General features: G+C 41.4%; 1 protein-coding gene across 2 annotated transcripts in view; it reads right to left on the reverse strand.

The window, feature by feature from the left end:
- LOC110978518 (cytosolic carboxypeptidase 6-like) overlaps positions 1 to 24,365 on the reverse strand; it is an 83,939-nt gene that overhangs the window by 5,818 nt on the left and 53,756 nt on the right. Inside the window, exons 7-13 of one of the 2 annotated variants that reach the window (XM_087143739.1) lie at positions 14,755 to 14,844; positions 13,682 to 13,796; positions 13,037 to 13,148; positions 11,890 to 12,042; positions 4,865 to 5,027; positions 4,162 to 4,265; positions 490 to 530 (exon numbers count right to left, since the gene is read on the reverse strand). In XM_087143739.1, coding sequence (XP_086999865.1) covers positions 516 to 530; positions 4,162 to 4,265; positions 4,865 to 5,027; positions 11,890 to 12,042; positions 13,037 to 13,148; positions 13,682 to 13,796; positions 14,755 to 14,844 — 752 coding nt within the window. In that variant the 3' untranslated portion in view covers positions 490 to 515. The remainder of the gene's footprint in view (positions 1 to 489; positions 531 to 4,161; positions 4,266 to 4,864; positions 5,028 to 11,889; positions 12,043 to 13,036; positions 13,149 to 13,681; positions 13,797 to 14,754; positions 14,845 to 24,365) is intronic. The other variant, XM_022233575.2, reaches the window with a different exon arrangement.

The raw sequence follows: 24,365 nt of genomic DNA on the forward strand, positions 1-24,365 counted from the left end.
AGTGTACGCAAGGCCCAATCGTACATGCGCTTCAGAAGAAACAGTGCATTTACCGGCACAAAACAGGCCAGAATCAAATTTGCGTCCGTGGGACCACTACCCTCCTTGCTACAGTAAAGCATGACAATACACGCTCACACACTTTCCCTGCCACGTGTTGGGCATTTTGTCAGATTCTCCCAAAATAGAAGGGCTCTGTTACACGCTTAACATGTACAAAGCATACGGCTCTTACTGCTACAGCTTTTACCCCCACGGGTCGAGTTGCCAGCATTTTCAGCTCATGGCAAGTTTTTTCATTACCCCTGCACGGCGTGTATGGACAATGCAACGAGCACCTTGGACACCTTAGACAATGGATGCAGATATTTACTCTAGCTTTTGATGGGCAATTGCAGGCTTTAGCTTTTTGTTATAACTTCCGGCTTGATGATGTCATCAGCCTGATTTTTGCAGAAAGGTTACAGACGTAAGGATCACTGTATTTACCAATTTCCAAGTGATACCAGCAAACTTCACCACAAACATCTCTACAAAATAGATTTTTGAAATTTTTTTAACTGATCAATAGAGGGCGCTTGAGTGTTGCATGACATCACAGGTGCATGTTTAGAGGAATACTGTTGTGTTGGAGACTAACACCGTTGAAAGTAGGTTCATATCTTTTATCAAATTTAAATGATAAGACACTTGTGGTTTTGACCAGGTTCAACCGGAAGTAAGGATCACAAGATTTTACATACACAAAAAACATTAGAAACTGAAGATTACTCTATCCCTTTGTGCAAACAGAAAGCTGCAGGGGGTCATGGTTGATTTAATGTGGAATTTTGAAAATTTAACAAAAACAAAAGTGTAAGCGCTTGTAATTTGAAACCTGATGACGTCATCAGGACGTAATGCTTGTAGAAAATTTTTCATGTCTTAGGCTTTTGTTAGTGTAACTTTGATGAAGTTGCAAGATTGCCAAGTGGCCCGAAAGGGCTTTCAAAAACGTGTACAATACATATGGGGGCAAATTAAATTTTCAAAATTCTATATTAAATCTGGTGATGATGTCATGATGATGTCATGCTTCTATGCATATCTTCAGATAGTAGTCTAATTGTGTGCCAGGTTTGAAGGGAATCAGCCATAAGGAAGGGGCAAAAGTCGTATGTAGAATGACCCCGTAACATGTCTATGGGGGAAAAAGAAAAACAAAAGCTGTTTGGCTAATAAAAACGGGGAGAGAGCGAAAGAATTGGAAAAGAAAGGAGGACTGAAATACCTAGAACTGACCCTTCTATGGTTTGCCACTTGACTGCTGACGAGAGCTTAGAGATACCCTCCTCCCCTCCAAAGCCTGTCATACATGTATGTGTCAAAGTTTATTTTGGACAGTGACCTGTTCTCTCTGAGCAGATGTGTGTGCTATGGCGGTTTAACTTGGGCGAGTAAACAAAATGATTGTTTAAACCTTGCCAGGTCAAACCACCCTCACACTAAAAAAAGGTGAGATCGTTTGTTCAAGTCTACGAAATCCTCATAGCTACTTAGTCAATGCACCTCTAGTCCACAGTCACTGTATTTATCAAAATTAAGAGTAACGTGGCTGTCTTGTTTGTTATGCCTGCCCTACATGTATCAAAAATCCAGCTGCTTGGCAGTTGATGAAGGATCAACTGATTCAAGAGCCATGTGAGGCTGTGATAAAAAATGGTGGAAAACTTAAACCAAGCTGGCTATTTGCTTTTATCGGGCTACGCAAGTTTACAACATATTTGCCGAGAATCTTGATCACCAAAACGCATCCACACCCTCCTGCCATCAGGCAATTCTACAGTCTTGAAGAAATACGTTTCCATCTCGAGCAACATGTTCCCTCCCCCCTCGACACCCCTCCCCACAACCCATGCAGCGTGATCCCCAGCCCAGCCATCAAACTTCCATTAATGTGCCCGTCTCATCCACATCTCCACCATTACCTACTCCCCCCCCCCTTCATTTCTCATCCATCTCTCAACTAACTAATTGGCTTAGAGCTAAAAGCATCAGGTGGTTTGCTCTCGTTCTTTTCATTATTTAGTGTTGGGGGGGGTCTTTTTTTAACTGAACATTATGCCACATGCGCCATCACTCATTGGCCTGTTGAGAACGGTAGCAAAACATAAAGAACAGGAAGATTAGGGAGCCCTAGGGCCATGTGACGCCAAGTTCTAGCGGTCAGTGAACTCTCTTTTTGTTCTTTCTCCTCTCTCAAATCAACCAGGAAGGATGTAAAGTTCATAGTATCTTCTTTGCATTCATCGTACCATGCACGTCTTTTATAAGGCCATCGGTAGTGATATTTAAAAACTGTAAGATAGGGTGCATTCAGACAAGGATGAAATCAATACTTAATAATCTGGGCATCTTCCATTCAGCCCCCAGAGGAACATTGTAACTCAATTATGTGACTCATTTTGGTAAAACCGTACTCGTCTCATTAGGTCAAAGGTCGCAGCTCCATTGCTTCATTCAGAATTTGATGAAACTTCAATACGGCAACAATATTAGTAAAAGGAAGACCTTTACAAAGAAAGGGCTTGCAAACGCAGCAATAGGTTTGCTTTCTTACACCAACTCATACGTCAAGCCTCATAAACCCCTGGGCATTGTGATGGGAATTTTTCCTGAATCCTGAATCCACACAGTGCAATGAACTACGGGCACATTCCCCCGCACTTTGGAATTTGCAGTCCAGCATTGGAGTTTAATGGATTGAGGTGGTTGGGGTTGATCATAATCTTTGCCAAAACGCTTGAAAGCCAAGCACCAAAATCCTGATTCCAAATTCTTCAGAAGGGTGTCTACTTTGGCAAAGGTACCCTTGTGAAACACTAAAATAGATCCTATCCATTAATTCCACCGCCTTCCCCTCCCAAAATATTAAATTCCATTAAATCAGGTGCAGAGACAATTTTCCAAATAAGCTCAAGTTGAACGACTCTGCAGTGGACGACCCAGAAACTGTATTTTTCCCTCCCTCCTCCGCACTTTCCCCGGACAATTCTTTGCCGGCTCAGTCCCGTAAGCTGGTAGTCATGACGTCTCTATTCATTCAGAGACCAGACGAAAGAGACTCGGCTTGGGAGAGATCTGGCTTGGGAAAAGATCCCCCTTGCCTGGGCTTCCTCAAGACACTCCCGACGAGGGACTGACATTTTCCACCGCCATTCATCTTTGATGGGGCTGCGGCGGACTTCTGACGGCACGGTGTTTGGTTGCGGCTCGTGTCTAAGAAATTATCACTTGCGGCAAACCGGTATTTTTAACAAAATGTAACAGAGAAAGATGAAAAAAAAATCCTCAAGTGCCTCAAAGCGTGTATAAAATATTAAAAGACAGCGTGCAAAATGTAAGGTTAATTTAAACTGGCTGTATTTTTTTCTTAATGCAAAAAGTTGGGATCACCAAATCAAAACAAATCCTGTATCTTATAAATACTGGCAGAAATTTTGTTTTAAGAAGAGCAATATAGTATTAACACTGCTGTATTTCCTTAATGTTTGGCAAATCCAAGTCATGAAGTTATCAAGCAAGTGAGCTATTGCAGATTTTAAGGGGAAGTTGAGGAATGATTTGAAAATCACATCTCGCTAAATTTCAGAAACATGGTCAAAGTTGCTGACGAATTTTAAGAAAATCAAATTCACTGCAACTATAATGATTGAAATGAAATAAAAACCAGGAATCAAATACATGTACATCACTGAATCAATTACAATGAATCAAACTGTAGCAATTAATGGCAAAAACATGAAAAAAATATCAACCCTCCGTCTCTATATACATGTATCAACATAATAAATGTTTTTACCATCATAAGAACATCCCTTACCAGACGAAAATAACAAAATTAGTTTGATCCATTACCCACGATTCCAAAACCAGACTGCAGTATGGACATGTAACTTCCTACCCTGAAGTACTGCAACTTCCATCGTTCATGGAAGGTCCACAACTATCATTGCCCGTAACTGCCAAAGCTTTCTGCAGACAGAATTTAGACTCAGGATCACAGGGGAGAGGGGAAGAGGAAATGTCAGACATCATGATTACCTATTTCAGCCTGGTTTTTTTGGAATGGTGGGTTGTGGACTGCACTGACACAAACACAAGAGGTTTTTCTGAACTGACCTGGGTGTGGCTGAGGGGTAGGACGGTGGGCTTGGGCTGAATTAGGGAAGTCAACTTGTAGTAGTCCAAGAAGGTCTTGGCCAGGTTACGTCCCAGTCTCATGTCTGTCAGGACTGGTTAAGAATCGAAGCATTTTTATACATTGTATTATGTGATGCATTTTTGCGGGGGGTAGGATGGAATATGAACCCCCACAGGTAAAAAAACCAACCTGAAAAAATACCTTTTTTATGGGCAAGACACGGAGCCAAGGTGCCAAGCCCAGAAGATAAGACCACAGCAAGATTGAATTTTTTTGGAGGGGGAGGAGTGAGGGGGTGTGTGGGGGGCGAAGAAAGGAAGGCTCCTCAACAGTGACCAATGTAATTACAGTGACCAAAATGTGACACAATCTGTGAAAACCTGCCACATGGTGACAATGGCTTGTTACCACGGGGTGCCAATGTGACTAACTTGGTGACCTAAATTAAAAGCCATTACTGTGAGGATAATATGCTTACAATCAGGCCAAAAATACCCATTCAATGCCTTTTTGACCGACAGGGCATATCAAGTTTTCGAACACTCACAAATGTGGTGGTGCAATGTAGCCTACAATGTACATGATCACTCTACTACAGCCAACAGCTAAATGCAAGTAAATATGAAAGCATGCCACCGCCTCATCCAGTCTGCTGACGGACACCCCATTCTTAAAGGATACATCCTTCCTCATCGTAGGGCACCAGTGTGCTGCCCCCGTTGGTGGAATAGCAGAAGAATGACACCTCCAGCGTGTAGCACAGAGAGTTCTCGTCCAGGATGCCGCCCAGGAACCGACGCCCTGTCCCCGCCTTCATTGCATCCCGGTTGAAGGATGTGTTCATCTGGAACGCGGGAACAGAGAATAACAACAGTAAAGTGCACCTCCGGATGTTCGGCTTGGGAACTTGTGTGTTCATGCTGTGATCATTTCCTGCTGCAGGAATACCAACCTCTCACACCAAGGTTTGGAACATGCACTAATCTACCAATAAGCTTAGCTCTTTCCATTTCAGGCCTGTATCTGGAATATCTGAAATGAATTCTTCACACTTTCCGTATCCCAAATCCAGGATAGCCTGGACCCACATGCATTTGTACTCAGTATGTGCAAGCCCAACCAGTGTGTGGAAGTATGAACAGTAAAGTGTACAGAACTTAAATGTTTACATGCAGTGTAATGAGGCCTCGTTTGATAGTGTCGAAGTCTCTTAGCAGTTAAGCTGTACACAGAAGAGTTTCCTATCCACATCAGTCAAGTTCTTATATAAGCAGAATTCCTGTGCAAGTTAAATTCCTACACAAGTCAATGTCTATGCAATCGGTACGTTCTTCATCAAGTCAGGTTCCTGTACTAGTTAAGTTCCCGTGCTACACGTCATATGAAGTTGCCTTATGTGCTTTGTTGAATGCATAATTGCTTGTGGAAAATACACATGTACCTGTACTCCATTAGAGGCGCAATGAACTCTAGATACATTAGCTGTTGGGCGCTATCCACCCCGAGCTGAAGTGCACCCCCAATTGGCGAAAGAGAGACAGGTGGTTACAAGCAGGTTCTTGCACGCGTTCTGCGTGTACGCAAAAACTATGCAAGCAAGAATAAATTAGTTAGGCATGCTCAGTGTGCTCCGCGTCAAATGCGCAAATACTTGCACGCTTCATGGTGCACCTATGTGGTGAGTACCAAAAAAAGGCCCTCTTTTGTTCCGTTCGGAGCAGACAGCCCCTGAATGAATTAAACACTGCCTTCAATTCTTTTGCTGTGCAATAAGAAACTTAGGCAAAAATTAGGAAGTCAACTCAGAAACAAATCTGAGAAATAACTCCAAGAAATGCAATTTCAGTTAATGACATCATGATTTTCTCACATCAAGCATTTAACAGCAACACATTTACATGTAATTGCAGGCAAAACAGTTTGCAGCCAACTCCATACCATTTTTTTGGTCATTAAACAACAAAATTGACTGAACTGATCCGACACCCACATCCTTCAAGTTAGCTGCTCGCCTCTATGCCAGCAGCTTCTCAATTGTAAATGTCAACATTCTACTACATGAAAAAACTAAGCGCCTTAAATATGCCCTCTGAATAGGAACTGCATTCAAAGTCATGATAATGGGGGCTTTTTGTTTCGCACGACTCTGCATCTCGATCAGTTGATCCCAAAGCTGGTTTGCACCATCCATTAGGCAGGTTCTAATGTCAGCAAACCAATGATGGACGGCCGATCATAATCCATGTCTGAGAAAGAAACAGGCCTATAAACACAGCTAATGCTGCAAACCTAACAAACAAAACCTGAGGATCAGTCCACAATGAAACTGAACAGAAGGCATTATAGCTGTAACACGGACTTTGAAAATACTTGTTGGATATAGCACTATTATTGTAAGTAAAACATAAATGTTGCTCTATAACTTGTATCTGCAAAAGAAAACATGCTAGAAAACAATTACAAATAAAATTTCTACCCGACAGTAACACATGCAATTTCTTCTACAAACGGTCGTCTATTTGTGATTTCAAACTCAATCTCTTGTATCTTTCCTCAACAGTAATACAAGCAGTTAACATGATAAGATTTTCTCTCTCCTAAATCAAATCTTTTCCTCTTATCCTCCCCTCTGCATTCGTCTTAATCAACAGCCAACGTTCCTCCAAATCACAAGAAAAATCTTAAAATCCGAGGTGAATGAACAGCCAAAAAAAAAAAAAAATCCTGCACAAAACATCTGTCCTGAGAGCAAACTAACTCAAGAGAGAAACAGACAAAAAGAGAAAAAAAAGACGGCTTGAGGCCATCTTCCCGTTGCTTTTTTTACTTCTTCCTGCGTGTTTTTCATCTCTTCTCTTTCTGCTGCCCCGACAGCTCTCATGAAGCGTGCTGCCTGATTAGAGCCTTCAATTTCACATAATAGACCTAAGTACAGCAAAGTAGTGGGCTTTTAGTTCTAATTTGTGAATGCATGCCCGTCCCATTACCACATACAATTTCCTAAGGGACCAATAAATGCAGAGATTTTTTTTATTCCACCAGGGGAAAAAAAATACACATGCAAGTTTCTCAGCTTAACAAAAACCTTATTACTTACTATTTTTCTGTTTTCCACTTTAGAAGAATTAGACACAATTTGGGCACATATTACGTTTTGTTGTAGTGGTTAACAGGAACACCCTGCAAACCTTTGGAAGTTGAAAAATTTGGTTTTGATGAAAAAAAAGTGGTACCTGTCAAAGTGCTACAGCGCCCTCGCTTGATGCCATAAAAGTTTTAATAGTTGGGCATTCAACATCACCTGAAGTGCCCCCCCCAAACTTGACTTCCGATTTTGTCACAGCTTTACTAAGGGATTTGACCAGTTAGACTGCCATTGTCAAGGAGGGTGAAAATCTGTGGCTAAAATAAGCGTGCGCAATGACTATAACCAAGTCAAAAGTAAACCTCTGCATTTCCAAGAGACACTTGCAGTGGCAGCTTCCACTTTGCTTTACTCAAACATTTTCCTTACCAAATTCATTTACAGGATTCTTAAATCCAGACTTGAGAGTCATTAACTTGGCAAAATTAAAAAAAAAAAAACAGACTATTTTGATGGTGTCAGGAGAAAGCGGGAAAAGTATTACTAATATCAGTTTTTGGATTACAATTTGATTTTCTCCAAAACTGATGGTGAAGTCTTAAAGACTTTTCTAGATACGGTAAAACAAATTGGCACGGTAAAAGTCTGATGAGACCAAGCAGAATATCTGACTCACGTGCAACACAAACAAAAAAAGAAGGAAAAAAAAAGAATTCCACAAAGAATTTCAGTCAACAGGTGCCAGTGTGTATAATGTGGCCTGAATTGAATGAATCACTTGTTTGTGCGTCCCTGGTCCACTCTGTATGCCCGTTCAGAAGATTTGTCCAACTCGGTTCGTAATCAAATGCACTGTACAGTCATCGATGATCGCATGTGACGTATCAGACTATTCGTCAGCTCGGGGGGGGGGAGTGATTGGAGGGGGGTGGTCTGCGGACGGAACTACATTACGCCACTCATAGCAGCCCACAAGCTCCCAGGTGATCGAGTGTGACTAGTCCGGCGTTTCTCCCTCTCTCCCTGTAATGTCACCTGAGCCCACCATGTGTCCCCGAGACCTTTTTTTTTTTTTTTTGCTTAGCTCTGGCGAGCCAGTCTGGACACAAAGTATCGGAATGTACTCTGCCATACTGTGACTCATGCCACTAAATTCATGCTTAAAAACACTAAATTCATCTGCGTCAAGGTTACGTCTCTCCCTCTCTCTTCATTTATTTTATTTTTTTTTCGACTATAGATTTGGCGCCAAAATCATCGCCAGGTGGATTGTCTGACCCTCTGACGTGTGACTAATTCTTAAATCTCCTACGACCCGTCGGGAAAATGTTCTTACCTCATAAATCCTGCCACAAAGATTTTTTTTTTTGGTCACTGCGATTGATATCGTCTTTCTTTTTTTCTATATATGTATTCGCTGCAACTTCTTCGTGACTCATACTGATTGTAAAGTTTAATACTTGATTCTGATTGGCTAAGGAAAAAATTGTTGAGGCTCCAAACTTCAAACAACTATTGTAAAGACATCAAAGTTGCACAAAGAAGCTTTAAACGAAATTAAAACCTGACAAGCTAAATTGGGGGAAATTCAAATAGCCCTGGCAGGAATAGATTACTATGTACAGACAGTGTACGTTTTGGAAGGCAGAATTCATTTTAAATGGCAAATTTCACAACCACACAAATACAGGAGAGGAATCAGAACGCTAGATCAAACAATTTCACATGCTACCACATGCATTCTTGACTAATAAAGGGCACGCAATGCTCGATGTGTCTTTGAAAAAAAAAATCTTTTCGACAAAAGAAAACAAATGATGATTGTGAAAATTTAGATTTGGAGAAAAACTAAAAGGATCATATTTCACTTCCACTTGACCTCTCCAAAGCATGCTCTACATATTACACAGAGTCTGTCATTAGGCAACGGCTGTCGGCGACAGCGGGCTTTCAATTCAATAACCCCCTTCATAATTTTTGCAGATTGCTGTCCTGTAAAAAAAAACATTAAGCATTTCTCAACTGATTTCTTCCTGGTGAAGATCTGGCTAAATTACAGGCAATTTATTTCAAGTCCAAGTGTCTACTTGTCATTCATATTGTCCTTCACTGCATTCATCTTTTTAAGTTGAAATTAATTCACTGCTTCAGGTATTATTAATGTTTGCCGATAATTGATGTCTAGTGACATCATCTCAAATTTTGTTAATAAACCAATATATCTTCATTTTTTACAACTAAACACATTTTCTTGGGCTTACAAAATATATCAATCATCCAATTTAATTGGATTTAACAAGTGACAGACAGTAAGGACTGAGGAATACACCAGAAAATTCTTTGAACATTATATACATGTATCTGACGGACATTTTTCAAACATGTCCGCGGGGAAGAGTAGAAACCAGGGCTGATGTCTACCTACTTGTAAAACAAGCTGGAACGAGTTTAGCTTATGACAGAAAAAGGATGATAAACTGAGGGGTAATCACTGAGGATTCTTACAAATGGCATGTGTAGGACATCCGATCAGACCTGCTTTAAATGTACTGCGCTCTAATATAGAAGAAAAGTCTGGCTCTATGTGCATTGCAATAACCAGGTGAGCAAAGGCCGCAATTTCACAGCACAAACGGAATACGTCCCACAGAGGTTCAATCCTGTATAAACTACACCCCTACATGGAGCAATTAGAGTTGTCACTGGCCAGGAAGCGTTAAGATTGTGTGAATCGCCCTTGTGTAAAAAAAAAAAAAAAAGGGAATAAATTGCATTAAAATTCTATGAAGACGGAAGTCCTTGCAATCACCTACAGCATGATCCAAGGCCAAGCTTTATTAAAAAGCATCACACAAATTATCTTTAGTCCTCCTTCCAAGCTCAATTATTACAAGGATTTCATTCCCAGTCCCCCACATAAAAATCAACAAATTGTTATGATACGACCAAAGAAAATTCAGATGTACAACAAGTGTTTGGTTAATCTGATTCAGGGTGCTTTATAGACTGAGACAAGTGACCTGTAAGATGATATGCTTCCTTCTCCCTACTGTCAGATCTTGGGGGGGGATAGAGAAAAGAAAGTGCCACAACTGTGAGTCAAACTGGACATGCTAAGAATAGAAGGACAGACAGATGCCTAGATTACCAACACACCCTTGTACTTCAGGGCCAGTTAGACGACGTAAGCACCCTTCAAATAATCCAATACAATCAGGACCGTGCCCAGAGCAATTCTCTCTCTATATATACACGTATACGTCAAAATGCCAAGGACAGATTACATTGAGGGGAAAAAAGGAGGAATTTGAATGTACTTTCACGAGTGGGGAAAGGTAAAGTCTGGCGTTCAAGGCTCCAGGAATGTCAAAGGGAAGAAATGGAGGGTAATTGCCCCACAACTTGTATTTGATGGTGGTCATTGGGGATACGTGATCGATAGAAATCACTCAGGTATTAGGAAAGTGGCTTGGCTGTGATCCAAGCTACTTTCTAACAAGAAAGCTTTTGAAACTTTTGGGATTTTTTTCTTACTCAAACATGTTGAAAAAAAAAGTTATAATAAAGTTGCTGAGTAGGCACTGCTACAGTCAGACAGGAATTTCACAAACTCTACAAGAGATAAATATCTGCTTTTGTCCTCCAAGTGTGCTGAGTGGAAAGCATACCATTCACAAGAATAACACCAAAATAACAAGCAGATTGTAAAATATGGTAACCTCTCATGAAGCAAAACTTGGGTTGATCTAAGAACTTCCATCTGTAATGTTCACACACGCTGGCACTCAAGATCTCAATTCATTTTGGTAGTAGGATCTACACTTCTGTATTGAATCAATGTGTCAATATCAGTATTCCAACAGCGCATGCCCAGTAAGAGGCTTATTCGGAAACAGCTATGTGTGTGACAATCTCGGTATCAGCACAGCCACACATGTATGTTGACTCACACATGCGCTTTGTTCCCGAAAGACTTCACCTTTTTGAAATACCGAACTGGCTCCTTCTTGTTCACTTTTCTGAGTCAGAGAATCAACTTGCTTCTTTGAAGTCTCCTTGGAATAACAGGTAAATCCTGGTTTGACTTGTGAGTCACTTATTAAATATGTTATACAGTAGCACAGTACATGTATACGATACTACTGGTATGAATGTACAGCACAAACATGTGGGCTTCTGGGACATTTATGACACCAGCTCCGGCTCTATCCGGGTCATAAGTGACTTCGTCACAATGGTGGATGCACCACGATTTGCAGGCTCCCATTGGAAAATCGCTGAAGTTGCGCGTTAACTTCCGGTTCCATGCTTCCATGTAAATGGCGATCAATGCATGTAACCCTATGAGCAGTGCACGCGTGCAGTGGGTGTGGTTTAAACTGAAGTGACGTCACACGAACCAGATACTGAAGATGGGTCACTTGTTAAAACAAGTTGAATCGTAGGTTCCACAAAATGGGGGGTATTCTTGTCTGAGGCATACTTGTACTCTCATTAATACACTCTTGCGACAGCTTTTTGTTACTTTTATCAAAAGAAATCACCCTTTATCAAAGTAAATTTAGAGGAAATTTCAAAAAGCTCATCTGTTCCTATTTTTCTGAAAATGACCCTCACTCACCATTGAGAAGTCTTCAGCATTAGCACACATCAGCCTAGGAAAGACTGCTTGTTTCTCATAGCGCACAGGGTCGTCATACACATTGCCGTACATGAAACCGTTCATCAGTGTGGAGTGGGCATGAATGTCAACATAGAAGTCAACATCCATTTTCTGTGAGTAGTGAAAGGAACGGTGTACTTAAACTTTGAAGATACTTGGGTTTTATTTTTGAAAATTCACCCTTTGTAAAGCCACAGAAAAATTAAATGTATGCTCCTCGGTTTATTCTTAACCTGAATGGATGGAAAGAATGTATTATAACATATAACATACAAAGGGAATTTGAAAATGGCAGGAAAAAACACTGTTGCTTTCACTAAGCTGAGGTAATTACTTAATATATGCGTACACTGAACAACAACTCATATCCAAGTTTCTGTGATAAAATACAAATAATGCCCATGTTCTGGGATTTGAGTGGAGCTGATTTACTTATTTAGAAGACTTGTTGCTTCAGGACAAATTTCAGAAACTTGCTACCACAAACAGTTGGACAGTGAGGGTTTAGAGAATAAGCACAGCATAACAGTAGAGATATGGGGAGTAGATTGTCAACGTTTCATTTAATTTCATCAAAGTACCAAGAAAGGAAGACAGGCGATGCTTTTAAAGACTCTCATGCAAATAACTGACTTAGATAAAAAAAATCATCCCAATCATTTGTTGCCTACAAGTAGCATAATTGCACTGTCCCGAAACAACATTTCGATTTCTTCAATTTTGTCCAATTCTGGAATTTAGAGGAAAGATTGGTCAAGACTTTTTAAAGCATTTTAAATTCACAGAAGATCATGAAGTACACAAGCAGAGATACCAGCTGATACAAGGAAAAGTTGTTTGTTTACTTGCTCTCCTAGCTTTCTCCCACTTGGACTTTATGCATGCAACTAGGAAGTCAAAACAAGAAGGAAATGTATTGCTCACAAACCACTGCAACAATTTTAGAATTCTAATGGCATACACAGAGAGTACATAACCACAGGTAATCAGCTGATTGGAAGATGCTTTTATCTGCTTGCTTATTTGTGTCTCTTTTCTCGCCCAGTTCAGATGCCAGGGTGTCCCCGACCACATTCCAGTTCACCCGTAGGTTCCTTGAACTTACGCTGCTGGCATTCATGCCCATGAGAAGATGCTTGTTGGCGTGCAGAGTTGGGTGTGCCCAGGGCGATGGCTCATGCCAGTGTCGGTTCAGGTCAAAGCCCATCAGGGAACACCTGAGCAGGCAAGAAGGAGAGAGAGCGAATAAGAGACAAGGGAGATGGTCTAACAAGGTACATGTATCATCTCTATTGAACAGAAGGTTCAAAATGTTGCCACAAAGTTTGACAATGAGGCTTTAAAGGACGGCTGCTACTAAAAAAAAAAGCAATCAAGAAACTGTAATATTTAGATTTTTATTGCATTCGGTCAAATCCCAGGAAAATATTCATATGATAACTTGTTTTACAAACAAAAGCTTATCAAAGCCAAAATGGGAAGTTGACCTTCAAGATTTGTTACCATCTAAGATACATAAGATACCTACCAGTACACTGACAAGTTCCCATACATTTATCTGTTATCCAGAAACTTCCTCTCTCAACATCCAGCATGATTTCCAGAAGGACAGAAACATCTTTTGCAGCCTTTTCTACTTCCTGACCTCCAATACTTAGAATCAACTGCTTCCCCTTTCACCTATCCACCCATCCCTTATGATACCCCTCTCCTGGAGTCTCCCCTCCCCACACCTCCTGTTTGTCCTGACCTGTAGTTGCCCAGATAAACTCCGTCAGGATTCAGCATTGGCACAATCTTGAACACTACATGGTCCCGCAGCACTTTGGCTATTGGGTGTTGACTCAGTAGAAAGTCTATCAGTCCTGGGGAGAATAAAAGCCCAAGAAGGGCCAAATCATAACACTTTCTGGCAACTTTAAAATTCAGAGTGGCTCTTACGTCCACGGTAGCCTCAAAGATTCATTTAGCTGCATTCCAACAGTAAAAAGATGGTCTTGATAGGAAATAGAGGGATTTCACATTAGCGCCGTCTGCGCATATCTGCATCGAAACCGAGGCTCTCTGTGTTGAACTTCGTCGTGCGCGCCCGCGGAGTCCACACAGTACATGGAGTATCCGATTTGTAAGTGTGACGCCACTTCAGTTTAAACCACGCCCACTGCACAAGATACACGACCATCGCCGGTATGTTAGTTTGCGGTCAATTGTCGCTATTTTTCTTTAGATTTTACATGTCAAGTGTTCCTGAAAAACTCTTCCACAAACATTTCCAGCCTGTAAATTCTGAATTTAACATACCTTTATGTATTTTGTGTCTTGACTCCTCACTTTCAAGCGTCTGATCGTATTAAGAATTGAAGCTGAAACATACAGCCTTGTTTTTAAACGCGGAAGTGCGCAGATCGACGCTAAAAGCGTCATATTGGGACCCCCCTATGGCCACAGTGGAAATGTGGCCATAATGGGCAGGTAGCAATGATGGGTATAAAGTGGCCACAATGCGCAGGTGGCCATAGTGGTTAAGTGGCCAAAATGGCGAAGTGGCCATAAAGAATAAGTGACCAAAATGCACAAATGGCCTCACAAGAAAGGCAGCCAAAATGGACAATTTAATACAACTGTCACATGGCCACAATAACCATGTAGCCTGAAATGAACGGGTGACTGTAATGAACACATGGTTAGTGTGTTTCAGCTGAAAACATCAGACACTTGGCCATGATGAACCAGCAACCAATAACAGCCCAACTTATTTTCTTCAACTATGCCAAATGAAAAAAAGAACTACATGACTAGCATTCATGCAGGTAGACCACCGACCTTGACAGACATATGATGCAGGTGTCTCTCCTGGATGCACCCTGGCTGTTATGAACACAACACGCTGTTTGACGTCGGGCTCAAGATTTTCTGCAAAACAAACCCCCCAAACTCCAATCATTTTCAAGAATAAATACACGTACTAGAATCCACAACCCCTGAAAGGTAGCACCTTTTTCTAGTGGCACTTTCATTTTTTTAAAAAGGTAACATGGGGGGGGCTTGCTAAAGCCGTATCCCAGCAGCCTGGGAGAAAGACTCCTAGGGTCTGCCAGGGTGGGACTCAAACTCACAATCTTCTACTTCCTAGTACAGAGGGCTCAACAGCTCAACCACTCAGCTCAATGGATTTGGCTGGCAACATTGGTGTTGGCCCCACAGCACCTGAGATGCATTCCACCGATTGGGCAAAGCTGCCATGATTAGTGAAGGATTTACGACAGGATACATACAAAAAGATTGTAACAGTGGAGGAATTTAAATATGAAATGTAGGCGACAAGAAATTGGAACAAATACCTGTTTTTCTTGATCTCAGTGTAAATCAAAATATTCATTTGTTCTTTGTAATGACTTACAACTATTTTGACTTATAATTATATAATAACTTCTTTGATTGGTTAATAACAACAAAAATCTCTGGTGTTTTTGCTTGAGAGTAAATTACCAAGTGCCAAAGTGGCCATTACTTAAAGCAACACTGAATTCAAGTTTGTTTTTAAATTCTGAAAATATTGTCAAGTTTTCTCAACAATGCCTCGGCAAGATTTTTAGATAAAAATACCCTAGGCCAACAAATAGCCAAACAGTCCTAGTCAACTCAGAATGCATCTCCATCGATAAAATGAGTACTTCACTACAAGAAGCTGATTGAAAGAGAAAAAAAAAATCTATGTGATTCGATTGTTTTCCCCCAAGGGGGCAGAGGGGAAATAATTCTCATTCCAAGAGTCCATGGTGTTTGGTAGTGAAACATTTCTGCACTCTTGAAGCTTTTAAACTTTCATTTCCAGAGAGTTCCGCAAACACTACACGTGGCAATTTTGCTCTCCACTCTGTTGATCTAATGTGTCACTCTCCAACGACTTCCTTGAGGATATAAAGAGATGACAACTTACGTGGAATATTTTAGGAATAAGTTGTAGAGACCCCCCCCCACACACATGCCTCCCTGCATGTGTTGTACAGTCAACTTTTCTGGAGTCAATGACATTCCTTTTCCAAAAAACGTTCATTTTTCACTAGGAAATACTGGATCCTTATTCAGATTGAACATCACAGTGAGAGTTAATTAGAAAGGTTTTGCATTTCATGTTGTGGAAGTCGGCTACAATAACCGTGAACTGTGTTTTCTGTAAACCCTTCCTCCACAAAAGAAATACATGAGATCATTAAAAAGCACGCATTTGATGGACACGTTCTGAAGAGGATACATTTCAGTTCTAATGTTCTGTATCTTCTCAGCAGTGTTGCAGCCAATTTCACACCAAGTCTGGTCACAAGTGTATCAAAAGTTGTTTCACTAGTCTGATCAAAAGTAAACAAGGGAGTAAAACATGACTAAGTAAGCTTTGGCCACAGTCTGACTAGCTTGTGTGGAGACTTTGGACAGAGTAACTTGTGAGGTTTTGCAATGGGCTTGTGAGGACCTGTGATTGACTTGTAAGGACTGATGATGGATTGCTTCTCAGTCCACACACTACAAAAGTTTTTTCCCAAGTTCAAAATTCCCTCCTTTCAAATTTTGTTAATTCATTTCCATTTTTCACGAACAACAGGTCCTATTCAGCAGAGTGAGTTGTTTTTTACCTTGTACCTTTTTTGGCAAGTGATTCATCTTTACAAACTGAAAAAGTCGGAAGGTGAGCAATAGAAAGAACACATTACCAGGGTACCCAGTATACTGGGTTCATGGCTGAAGTTCAGCAGTTTCCTGTATATGAAACCCCCAAAATAAAAAAAGTATGGATATGTCCTCAAATGCACACCCAGCACTACGAGGTGTTTAGTTCTCTTTGCGTTACCAACTTATTTTTGTCCCTGTTTTGTTTTTTTAGTACAGGCCAATCCTTTCCCACCACACCGTCTGTCTCTGTCATCTGTCATTACAGCCACAACAAGGCTCTTACTCATGTAACTGCATCAAATACATGTACTTCCAGGACAGGTTTCAAGAGGTCTTGACACGTTTCGAAATCTTACTAAGGAACAAAAAGCATGGCTGAAAGGAATGCGGACAGGGCAGCCAAAAGGATTATGCCTATTTCCTGACTGAGAAGAAAAGCAACTTCAAAAATCCACGCAAAAAGAAAAGTTCCAAAATGAGCAAGAATGGCCCCAAGCATTTGCACCGGTAACAACGCGGGCAAAAAGAAATTCTGTATATTTTTTTCATGGGGGGGGACGGGGATGAGCTTCCGGTGGTGCAAAGTTTGCCTTGGGAAGGAGCTCAGAAAGACTGTGCATGGACAAGAAAGGCTCTTTCTTGTACTGCGGTCGAAAATAAATGTCATGGCATGCTGCTGGCTGTGACACCTAAACCAGCGGCGGGCACTTCACGTCGCTGCATGAAAATTCATGGACATCTCCAGGACTGGTCCATAAAATTCAAATTACCTCTCTTGACTTCAAAAGCAAGTCAGGTAGACAAAGAAAAGTTAAGAAGAAAAAAAGGAAAGGAAAAAACCTGAGGTGCGGGCATTTTTCAAACAAACGGCGCAGAACATGAAAAGGGGCGAATTTTTTGAAGAGGGAAAAGCCCTTCGCTGCTTTACATATTGTCCGTGGGATCGCTTGGAGGGAATTATCCAGCTGATTTTGAAGAATGATTGGTCTGTGACCATGGCTAATGTGTCTGAAGTTTTAAATGTAGCGTCAAGAACCAAATGAAAAACAAATCAAACTAAGCTGTCAATTGCTACGAAAGCTTTATTTTTGTAAGAAATCATCCACTGACGACAATACAATGTCTGACCATGCTCAGTGGAAGCAATAGGACTGTTTAGAAATTATTACTTTGGCTTGTCAAATGCATTGAAAAAGAGATTTGGGTGCCAGAAAGAGTAAATCTCATGTCAACACTGATTGCTGACTACAAATGGATTGAGGGTGTGCTGAGCAAAGACAACTTGCCGAAAATAAAAACCCTAAAATTGTACATTCACCGTTTGCTCATCTAGTATTCTTCTATCTGTTCCCCCTCCAGCTTTGGCTTTCAGGACCCCACAAACATCCTCTAAAAGTCACCCTTTCACCCCAATTACAAAGCCTCCCCCTCTCCCAAAGCCATTTGGAAGGTTCCGTTTAACCCCCTCTACCTTTTTTCTTCTCTTCACTCGTCAATCTCTCCAAAGGCTAACTAGCCGTTAATCAGTGCTGAATGCATTAGAGGTTAAAGGCATGCTAATGCATGGCCAACTGAATGCACCACGCATTAATGACTGCAGGAGTTTAATTAACGCTGTCGTTCGATGATGAAAAGAAAAAGGAGATCTATTGAGAGGTGAGGAGACAGGGAAAGAAAAAAAAAAATTTACATCTTAGCCCTGAGGAAATTCAGCTCAGGTTAATCTCAAGTCAGGCTGACTGCATAATATGAATGATATGACAGGAAACGACATGAGCAATCAGTACACAGAAATCGTTCCTGCGATGCTACAGGCTATTTCCTCCGGTCCGCCTTTTACGAAATAAAAGAGAAAAGTTGACTTGTTTTTGACTTAATCGCAAATTCACTAGCTCTAATTTGCCCGATCTTGCACACGCGCGCATTACTGAACCTGAGCATACATTACACTCAATTAGTATTATCATGTACCTGTATACGGCATATGGTTACAGCACAGATTCATGTACGTGTGGATTCATGCAAGTACTACACACTGTTAACATTTGTCTTTCTTCAAATGCAAAAACAACTTGACGAATACGACCGTGCCTTCTAGCATTCCATGAAGGTACATCCAGGCTTTTTCAGCAGAAATTCAAGCTAACAGGCTGTTTAAATTTTCACAAAATATAAACCTTTGAAAGTGTTTCACCATTTCACAGAGGCCTCCATTAAGAAATGCAAGTATGTCACTGAAAATGACCCTTGTCATTTTGTTGTCTGTGTAGAGTTTTAAGCAGTGCTTTTGAGGTTCAAAAAGTGAGAACATATAATTCAAAGAAAAAGGTTTCATACGGGTGGAGGGCAAACAAGATTTCAGACCATCTATGATGGGAAATCACCCAAGACTGTCAGCTTCTATGACATTTCACTGACTGGACAAGGCAATTATCCTGCAATCAATTCTGCATTAGGTCCATCTACATGTAGATGTAGAACACCCTACACGTACATGTACTTAACCTTCGGTTTATCGTGAAATCTGAGAATCTAAATCTTGAGATCCAAGTTGATGATTCCATCCCATTTCAGGAACTTGATCAACTACAAAGCTATGAATCATCCTAAGTTTTGCTCCTTTTTTTTGCCATTTGTGATGGATGTCAGGACGGGACGAGGTAAATATGGGGGGGGAGTTAATTAAACAAAAAGAGTATTTTCTCCATGGTAGAGATAGAATGGGGCTGGTCGCCTTCTCTATCTCACAAAAACAGAAATGCTGTAAACTAGGAAAGTACCAGTATCTAACTGAAAAATGGCAAAGACAAGAAACCACAGACAGCATGACAGAAAAATAATGATAAAAAAATGAACACTTTTTCAATTTCTATTTAATTTGGTTTCTAATATCAAACATTTTAAATCAAAAATTAAAAATCAGTTTAAAAATGGGCATAGAGCGTCATTCATAAGTAAATACAAGTTTGTGAAAAACTCCTTATTATTTCCCTTAAGAAAAAGGAAAACTACCTAATTCTCAAAAGAATTTGGTATCCATTAAAATACGACGAATGACTAATCTCACAAATACCTTGGATAAAAATTCATGGGGGATTCCAGTCGATGGAAGGGAACTAAACTCGAGTAGTCGATTTCAGATTCTGAGTCAGCTCAATTGAGGCATGGGGTTCCCCCCAATAGACAAGGCCATCCACAGCCCTCAACCTGCCCCCCATCCCAATAACCCCGAGTACTTTACTCTCCCCCCCCCCAAATTCCATTGATGCATGCATGTGGTGCCCTCTAAACAGCTTACAACATTCCCTCCAACCACTGCTTGAATGTTCTTGACTTTAACACACGTTGAGTCACGGATGCCACTGGTGATTCATACTTTCCTTCCCTTTTCTCCCCTGTTGAAACCTGCCGACCATTGTTGGCATAAACAAACTTCTGGCAACGGTAAGTTTAAAGAGTTTTGAGTGATATCAAATGAGGGATAAGCTATAAGAGCCACTAAACCTTGCAACTGAAGCAAGCAATCCTTGACAAATCTGACACAGAATTCGGTATTCTTTCTACGATTACATTGTTTCTAGACAAAAAAAAGACTGCTGTTTCACGGCCTTTCAAGATGATATACTGGTAGCCAACCATAAAAAGTTCTTTGCCTTTTCCTTTGAGGATGAGCTGCTCATGATGTATAAAATGTTAAGAACAGTTTCCAAATTATGACATCATAACCTATGAAAGAAACTGTATAGAAACTACTAAAGATCAGGTTACATACAAGTTTTGTTTTCCCCCAAATCAACACCTTTTTGGATTACAGAATTCGATTTGTTTGAAACCATTATCTGAGCATTTACAACTGCAGTACATGTACTTTAACTCGAAAGTCAATACAAATATATGTACCTTCTTGGTACATTGGGAGGTTTTCTCAAGTGAACATGCCCCTAAAAATGCAACCAGGATCACAAACCCACTCTGTCATTTCTCCTTGAATATAATCCCCCATTCATTTACTCTGTTAGTCAAGGATGTGCTGGAGAGCTCCCAGTAACCTTGGCAGAGCTCAGCAGGCAGATTTCTTTGGCGCAAAGACCGTGGATATACGCGGCGAGAAGAGATGGATATCTGTGATAATCTCCGCAATTGATCTTGTCCCGTGCCAAGACAGGAGGGAAGAGAACACAATGGTACTGTGTAAGACATGCTCTAGCACAATGCTTTGGCATGGAAGGGAAATGAAAACACGTGGCTGGGATGGTACACACCGGGGAGAAGGGGGGGGCTCAGGGATGAGGCTGTGCGTGCATCCAGAGAGCTTGCTCTGAAGTCAAGGTCACACCCAGCAGCGGTAAAACAAATTAGACTGTTGGAGCGCGGGCGGGCCTCCAAATTTGATTTCCAGTGCTCTGGCAAATCAAAATGTGCGAAGCCGCGGAATCTATGCTACGTGCTGCTACGTGCTGGCGCCGGCCTCTCGCTCGCATCGGCCCGAGCATGAGAGAGGAAGAGTTAAGCAGCTTATTACATGCTGCCTGCTTGTTAGTCGGTGGTTGTGTTTCCTCTTGTTTTCCCTCATCCCATTTTTTCCCCCTTCTTTCTCTTTCTCTCCTTTCCTCTCTGTCGTTCTCTCAACACACCACCTTTTGGTAGGCCTGGGCTACTCCCTTGATTGATCTGATTTGCGAGGAGGTAGACGGCGAGGCGTTAAGAACGAATCAGCCTAATGTTCTCACCTCGCTGGCTTCACTTGTAGCTGATATAATCAGACCTGGCCGGGCCGGCACACATATATGTAGCCGCGTTGCGCGTGCCAACCCCGTGCTGCCTGCCGTGCACACACACACATCTGTACAAACCGCACGGCCGTTCTTCCCAAACGTACCGTTACGGAGCCCCCCGAGGTGTTGCGCCGGCAGTGTCTGCCCTCACGCTTGGCCAGTTCCCATTCTACCCCCCCAAGCGTGTTCGGCCAGCGGACAACGTGTAATTCTGCTGCAGAATTACCACACGCTTGTAATCAAGTTTGCATAAACAGCTTTAACAAAAATAGAAGGGGGAAAGAGTGGAAGGGTAGGGAGAGACACACACAAAAAAACCGAGAGAGGTACCACTTTCCATGTCAGGCTAGTATGTGTGAGCGTAGGTAGGGGGGTGATGGGCGGGTTGTACACAGGGAGATTACGTGATTTCTGCGATTTGGGCAGCAAATTCAAATCTATTTATGGATCCGCCGCACAGGACGGCTGGCGCCAGGGAAATTGGACAATACGCTTGGCTGAGAGACAAAAACCAGGTAGCCTTAAGTGGAGATGTTTTTAACGGCACTGTCAGGGCCCCCGGCCTGCCTTGTAAAACAGCCCATAACCTTGACACGGAGCACATGCAGTAGACCTTGGGGAGCACTTCAAACCTCTCAGAGTAAACAAGACTGTTCCTGCAACTTGTCAGGGCAATTTCTGTCCATTTTTCCCCACAGCACTGATGGGAAATTGCTTGACGGGGGGGAAGATGGGCCATCAAGAAAAATGATTCTTGAAAACAAGAAAATGATTCTGTCTGTAAAATTCTTAGCTATTTCAATATGAATTCATCCAAAGTCAATTCTTCTAAAACATGAATACAAACCATTTTTTTTTAATCAGGTTATTTCCAAAAATGATCTGCTTTGTTAAAGGTCTGATACATTGTCAGCCCACGAGACCAATGTTCAGCTAACATTTAAACGGCTCCATCAACAACAAAAAAGTGCAAAAGTGATTATTTTAATGACTGGGAGCACTTATTTTGTTTTTCCGTTCAAGCACACAACTTAATTGGGAACAAATTCAGCCCCCCGGCAATGAAATAAATGAAACCCCAAAACACACACACAAAAATAAGATGGATCTCCCTGATTGGTGCAACTACCATAACTCAGCCAGACTCCTACCTACGTGATTGGATAGCTAATTCATACCGACACCTTGACCTTCAAACAGACACAGACTGGTTCAAACTGGTTCAGTCAGGTGGAAACTGGCTGTCACAGGTGGTGGCCTGCCTGTTAGACATGCATGAGATTCTGCACTACCTTAGCCGCACAAGGCACGGAGATACAAAATAAGACGTGTGCGAAACAACGTCTATAAAAGGCGATGGCGGGAGACGGCTTAATTCCGGTAAATTATGTGGGCTAGGCAGCAGGGACCCTCTATTGATTTTCAGAGATGGAAGGGGGGTGAAATTTAAGAATTGTTTTGATTTGGGATAATCTGAAGGTGGCAGTTTATTAAGTGATGGTTTTATCAATAAAATTCTGAGTGAGAGCCATTTATGCAATAAAGTTTCCTAACACATCAGTGTGTGAGTGGCACAATTACGCATGTGGCAAACACGTACATGTACAAGTTCCATAATGCTTTCAAAAACGGGGAAAAAAGAATACAAATTAATGGATTTTATCAAAAAGATGTACTCTGAGTAGACATGCCAACACAGTCTGTAAATGAAGCTGTTATGTCCAAATATACTAAATTATGTTTCCTCAAATGATACTAAGAAACAATTCACAGGAAAAGCTTCCATGCAGAAACCTCCAGTTGAGTTACACACATGTAAACTTGAAACCTGGGAGCATACAGGTAAAGCTTGGAGTGTTTCACATCTAGCTGAGTAACTTCAGTTAAAATGCCTCTCTTAAAAGTCATAAGATTGACCCATTTTGAGATACAAAAGGGAGAGACTTGTAGGGCCGCAGTGGATGGGAAGGGCTTCCATTGCAGTGGATCAACTTAGGTGGGCCTACAACACTATCTTTGCAGATCAATATTTTGGTGACAGTTCAAACATATTTTTATGACTTGGCTTTCTGTTACTTGCACAAACTTGATGTGGTTTGCCGGACTACACATAAATACAGCATGTATTGATAGGTTATTACATGCAGGTGAATGGCAAAGCCGACAGTCGACAAATTCTGTTCAACATTTAGAGAAGACATTAATTCGAAAGTGGACGGCCAGGTGTCATCAGTTTGCTGTTATCTAGACAGCCATGCCCGTCTATCAAAAAAACTGAGAGATATTTCTCTGAACATATCAGTCACTAAAGAAAAAGTCTCAGATTCAGTCAACCTTTTTTGACAAGCACCATCAGTCATCCTGGGAGAGAAGACCAGACAATTTGGATCTTCTTTCCTGGCAAAATATGACTGATCAGATCCAAGCTGAAGTTCCTTTTTTTTTCAGCGTGAAAACAGATACATCAATTCAAGGCTTTAAGCAAATATTGGGCTTAGTACTGCCGTGTAGGGATGCCTTGCCTGGTAGACTGACCATGCAATGTGTCAGCTATGATTAAACCTTGTACTGTATGAAATCACACCTTGTTTTCTCTGGAAGTACTGTCATATAACCTGGAGTGAGTCCCATTGGCGATTTTTGGGGGGGGAGGGAGGGTGGTGGTTTGTGGTAAACAATGAATACAGCACTGCGCTGACTTTGACTCTGAATGTACCAGTGGATACTGGCAGCTTCTGAATGAGGTAACCTACAAGTACATGTATATGTATAAAGTGACATTCCATCAAAAGGAAGGGTGAATTGGCGGTGGTGAATCTGTGCAAAAGAAAGGTACATGTACATGAGCTTTAGGAAAGGGGCTTGCTGTGACTGAGAAAAACACTCAATGCTGCATCCACATGTATGTCCCTGAGCAGGATATACTGCTATAATTGCTACCCTCTACTTGGAGAGGGGACTTGGGAGTACATGAGGACAATGTCACAGCAT

Source organism: Acanthaster planci, linkage group LG12 (assembly GCF_054643075.1).
Source record: "Acanthaster planci isolate LZ-2023a linkage group LG12, COTS_SCS, whole genome shotgun sequence".
NCBI classification, from domain to species: Eukaryota; Metazoa; Echinodermata; class Asteroidea; order Valvatida; family Acanthasteridae; genus Acanthaster; species Acanthaster planci.